The 4632-nt window shown below is 28.7% G+C and overlaps 1 protein-coding gene across 3 annotated transcripts; it reads left to right on the top strand.

Moving 5' to 3' along the window:
• Positions 1–2614: 2614 nt before the first annotated feature.
• LOC145004139 (uncharacterized) lies at positions 2615–4111 on the top strand. Of its 3 annotated transcripts, none has more exons than XM_078963034.1 (4): positions 2615–2746; positions 3316–3537; positions 3635–3767; positions 3901–4111. In XM_078963034.1, exons 2-4 carry the CDS (start codon positions 3368–3370, stop codon positions 3955–3957), a joined length of 360 nt encoding a protein of 119 aa, XP_078819160.1. In that variant the 5' UTR covers positions 2615–2746; positions 3316–3367; the 3' UTR covers positions 3958–4111. The 3 variants fall into 3 exon arrangements, with proteins under 3 accessions (XP_078819160.1, XP_078819159.1, XP_078819158.1); XM_078963033.1 differs by lacking the exon at positions 2615–2746 and adding an exon at positions 3021–3046 and having other exon boundaries at positions 3680–3767; XM_078963032.1 differs by lacking the exon at positions 2615–2746 and adding an exon at positions 3021–3046.
• Positions 4112–4632: the final 521 nt, after the last annotated feature.

Below are 4632 nucleotides of genomic sequence, written 5' to 3'. Positions count from 1 at the left end.
TTGTTCTTATTACTTGTTATTACTGTATTCTTGTTGAGAGGTCATGGAAAAATTAATCAATCTACTTTAAGTATATTAGTTTCATTCATTTAATTATAGAAACAAAATTATATCCTTTATATTAATTTTTTTTAATATGCTGACCTATGTTTGTCAAGAGAAAGTCATAAAATTCGTTCTCCTTCTTCTTCTACAATTTCTTGTATTTACTTTGTTCTTATTACTTGTTATTACTGTATTCCTGTTGAGAGGTCATGAAAAAATTAATCAATCTACTTTAAGTATACTAGTTTCATTCATTTAGTTATAAAAACAAAATTATATATTTTATATTAATTTTTTTAATATGTTGACCTATGTTTGTCAAGAGAAAGTCATAAAAGTCGTTTTAACGTATGATGACAAAACTCGTGGAATTGACCAAAAGCAAGATGAAGAAGTTTTTTATTGTTACACTTCAACTTGCATGAACAAATACATATATATTGTTCTAAGTTTTTCAAAAATTCTTTTATACATATTATTATACTCTTTAGTTAAATTTTCTAATTTTATATTACTGTATTTGTTTATATCAATGGCTTTAGTTTCAAAATCAACATTCAAGTACAAGACTTTACCGGTGTGGTGTCACTTACGTTATTTGATCGTGACACAAAGAAACTTCTGGAAAAAACCGCACAAGAGTTGCTTCAAAAGTTTAATGAGGTATTCGATATAAAACTAATTTTTTACCTTTTGTTTATCTATTTTTATAACCAATTTTTTTTTTAAATTTTAGTAAGGTAATATGAAGATTTATCCATCTACTTTGAATGTACTTTTCGATAAAAAATTGGTGTTCAAATTCAAATTTCACATTATAATTTGAAGAAACAAAGTTGATGGTTATGTAATCTCAAACTTCACTGTTGATAATACAATCATTGTTGAATTGGAAAAAAAAATTAACATCGAACATAAAACATTCTTTTACGAAGAATACTACAAACATCTCTAAAAATTATTAAAAGAAAACTCTTAATTCACCAATGAAGAAAACTCTTAATTCACCAATGAAGCAATCAGGACCTTTGATTGCATTTCAATCCTATGTTTTTCACTGTTAGATTAGATTGTTGATATCATCTTTTTCAAATAAAATTCAAACACAATTACATTTAATTATAGAATCTCTAAATTCAATAATTACATTATCAATTACAGCATATCATTCTATTTATATACGAGAATTTAGTTTCTCTAATTAATAGTGTTTCTAATTTAACTCATTTGTGTATAGCTTCTGGCTTCAAAATTCAAACCCATTTAGTTTTTATTTAATTCTTTTTTTTTAAAAAAAAACTCATTAAATAAGCATATCAACAATTTGATCATTAACCTATAAAATCTAATCTAATTCTATTAAATTAGCAAAATATTTAAGAGTAAAAAATAAAGTCAAATTTATTTATAATTTATCTCCTGGTATATCCCACGTAAATAAATCAATTTGAGATAATGGTTTTGAATTTAAAACTCATAAATTAAGCAAGTCAATTAATTTGAAATTTTGATTCAATATAAATGATATCATTTTTTTTCAGATAAATAGCCGAAAATCTCCAAGATAATATTTTAGGATCCCATTTTTTTGGAAGATAATGATTTCCTTATTGAAAAACAACTTATATATACTATTACTTTGAAGTTGTTCTTTTTACGATTTTGGATTGGATCGTATGATTTACAATGTTCTTCTTCAACGGTTAAATTCTATAATTATTTTTTCTAAGTTCTTTCTTTACCCTGTTCTCTTTCTACTTCTACAATTTCTTGTATATTACTTTGTTCTTATTCCTGTTCTCCTTCTTCTTCAACCTATTAATGTAATATGTATTTAATTTATGTTCCTTGCGTTTAATGCGGGTCATAAACTAGTTATATAAAAAATTATAATGTTATCTTTAAAAACAAAAACAATGTTTGTTGTTTTAAATAATTACAATCAAAGAAGCTAATAATATTCATCAAATAAATTTTAAAAGAGTTAAATTTCTGAAACCAAATTAAAATAATTAAGAGTTTTGAAATACATTATTTAAAATAGTTTATAAAAACAATAGTTAAAAGTAACATTATATACGAAAATTATATTGTTACCTTTAAAAACAAAAATATTGTTTGATGTTTAAAATAATTACAATGATATAACTTAAAATGACAAGCAAATGAATTATTTAAAATTAATTAATCATAACAACAATTGTAAATATCATTAAACCATATATTATATAATTTTATTCATGTAGCTTTTGATTTTGGATTTTGGAGCCTTTTGTGTAGGCCAAAAGCTAAACGTTTCGTCGCCGAACAAGATTTTTATTTTTTTACTAGTGTTTTCTTAAAAGATAGAAGCCAGAAGCTTCCAAAAGCTGCATGCCGAACACGCCGAAAGTAAAATATCATAAATGGTATTATTGCATTTATTTTGAATGCAGCAAGAGTAGAAATTGCATATGAAAGCTTTTTTTTTTTTTTAATAATTCCACTTTTACTGTACTAGTTAACAAATAAAAGCAACTTTTGTTTCGATACTTGAATTATGAAACAGCCCATAAGTTAGATTTAGTTAAATGTTTTGGGCTTTGGGCCAAATAAATTATATCGAATTATTGATTCTTCATCGATCACCAGGCTGCTTCTTCTTCTTCTTCTTCTTCTTCTTCTTCACCGATCAGCTCAGCAGGCTCGGATTTTGAACCAGGTATGTTAATTAGGTTTAGGTCTACGTATACGAGTTCATTGATAAAACTGCGTGCGTAATTTAATTTTGATTATCAGGCGTTGGGTATGTTTCACCATTTGTTAATTTCTAGTTCTGATTCCGAGTTCTTCATAGTTTTGCTGTAATACATAGCTTCTCATTTCTAAATATTTTATGTTATCAGAGTGGCTTACCACCATTAATTTCGAGTTCTGATTTTGCCTTCCTTTTAAGTTGGGATCCGGTTGTTTTGGCTCTTACAGTTTTTTGTTTTCATTCAAGTTTATGAATGCCTACCAGGTGTTTGATGTTTTGTTCCTTTTTTAACACCACTACTTTTACTTAATCCTCAAACATGCCTAGTCTTCTAGTTGGAAGCAATTTTGTGAATTCTTACAGTTTTTGGTCTCATTCAAGTATCCTAATTAGTATATACAATGTCCCCTAAATGACATAGTGGCTTATGTGATCCATATTCATAAAGATGCTCTTTTTATATACATAACAGAGTTACATCTTCTGATCTTCAACTTCTAATCTATATATCCCCTTTTCCCCTTATGTGGTAGGTGTGGTGCAGCTTCCTTGGGACATAGGAGAAGCGTGAGATATAGAAAGAACATGGTGGCTGCTTCCGCCTCCTTCAGGTGGATACTGCAACTGCATAAAGATGTTCCAAAAGCTGCAAAATTTTACAAAGAAGGCCTTGATTTCACCATAAATGTGTGTACTCTCCGGTGGGCTGAACTTGAATCCGGCCCTCTCAAGCTCGCTCTCATGCATTCTTCCAGGTCACTTTCAATACTCTCTCTCTCTCTCTCACACACACACACACACCCTTTTGATTCTACATGGCGATATGAGTTCTTCTGTATATATACACTACAGTGAGATTGAGGTTCAGAAGGGATACTCATCACTGTTATCATTCAGTGTGACCGACATTAACAGCACGGTGACTAAACTCATGGCTTTAGGTGCAGAGATGGATGGGCCTATCAAATATGAGGTCCATGGAAAGGTGATAATAATAATAATAATAATAATAATAATAATAATAATATTAATAATAATAATAATAATAATATTATTATTATTATTATTATTATTATTATTATTATTATTATTCAAAAGATTGTTGCTTTTGTTGGCAGGTTGCTGCAATGCGGTGTATTGATGGTCACATGTTGGGTCTTTATGAGCCTGTTTGAAACATTACATTTTAAAACCCAATAACAACCATTTTCCTTTTGATTATCAAAGTGTATTCTTAAGTCTTAACAACGGGGTAGATTGTTTGTAACTTCTCTTTTTCTTTCATTGAATTTCTAGTTCCTGCCTCTTCAATACATACAAATTTTCATATTGCTCTTTTCAAAATATCATATTACTGTTGTATACTTTTCTGTATGCTCATTAATATCATCAAGTCACAATGAACTTGAAAAGAGCTTATTAGAAATATTTGATACTAGTTTGGTAATTGGTAATAACATAGTCACATAGTTCGCGGTACGCTCCGGTACGGGAACGAGGATCGGGAACGTGGTTCGCCAATTAGGGCGTATCGGATACGGTGGGGGTAGGTTCATTTCGGTACAGCCCGATACAGTGTACCATGGATTCCCATACGGTGTACACATGTTCAAAACATAATTCCAGCAATTCTTTAACTTAAAAACAAGAATGCAAGTTTACTTATAATCAATTTTATACTTAAAAACAAAACTTCTAAGTTAACACTTAAAAGACTTTCTAAAAACCAATTTCAAAGATGAAAAGCAATAAAGAAACAAAATATATGAGAGGGAACTGATGGTGAACTGAAAAGCAATAAGAATGTTGAACTGAAGTGGAGTCATGGTGAATTGATGATATTAGATAAA

The sequence above is a fragment of the Lactuca saligna genome, chromosome 7, assembly GCF_052625555.1.
Source record: "Lactuca saligna cultivar CGN05327 chromosome 7, ASM5262555v1, whole genome shotgun sequence".
Classification (NCBI taxonomy): Eukaryota; Viridiplantae; Streptophyta; class Magnoliopsida; order Asterales; family Asteraceae; genus Lactuca; species Lactuca saligna.
Note: the sequence above shows the minus strand (reverse complement) of the source record. Positions and strands in the feature narration are given on the sequence as shown.

Bases quoted from the DNA above. Each gene is read 5' to 3' on its own strand.
- LOC145004139 (XM_078963032.1), top strand. The intron at 3,538-3,634 runs GTCACTTTCAAT...TATACACTACAG, and splicing joins GCTCTCATGCATTCTTCCAG to TGAGATTGAGGTTCAGAAGG. The intron at 3,768-3,900 runs GTGATAATAATA...TTTTGTTGGCAG, and splicing joins AATATGAGGTCCATGGAAAG to GTTGCTGCAATGCGGTGTAT.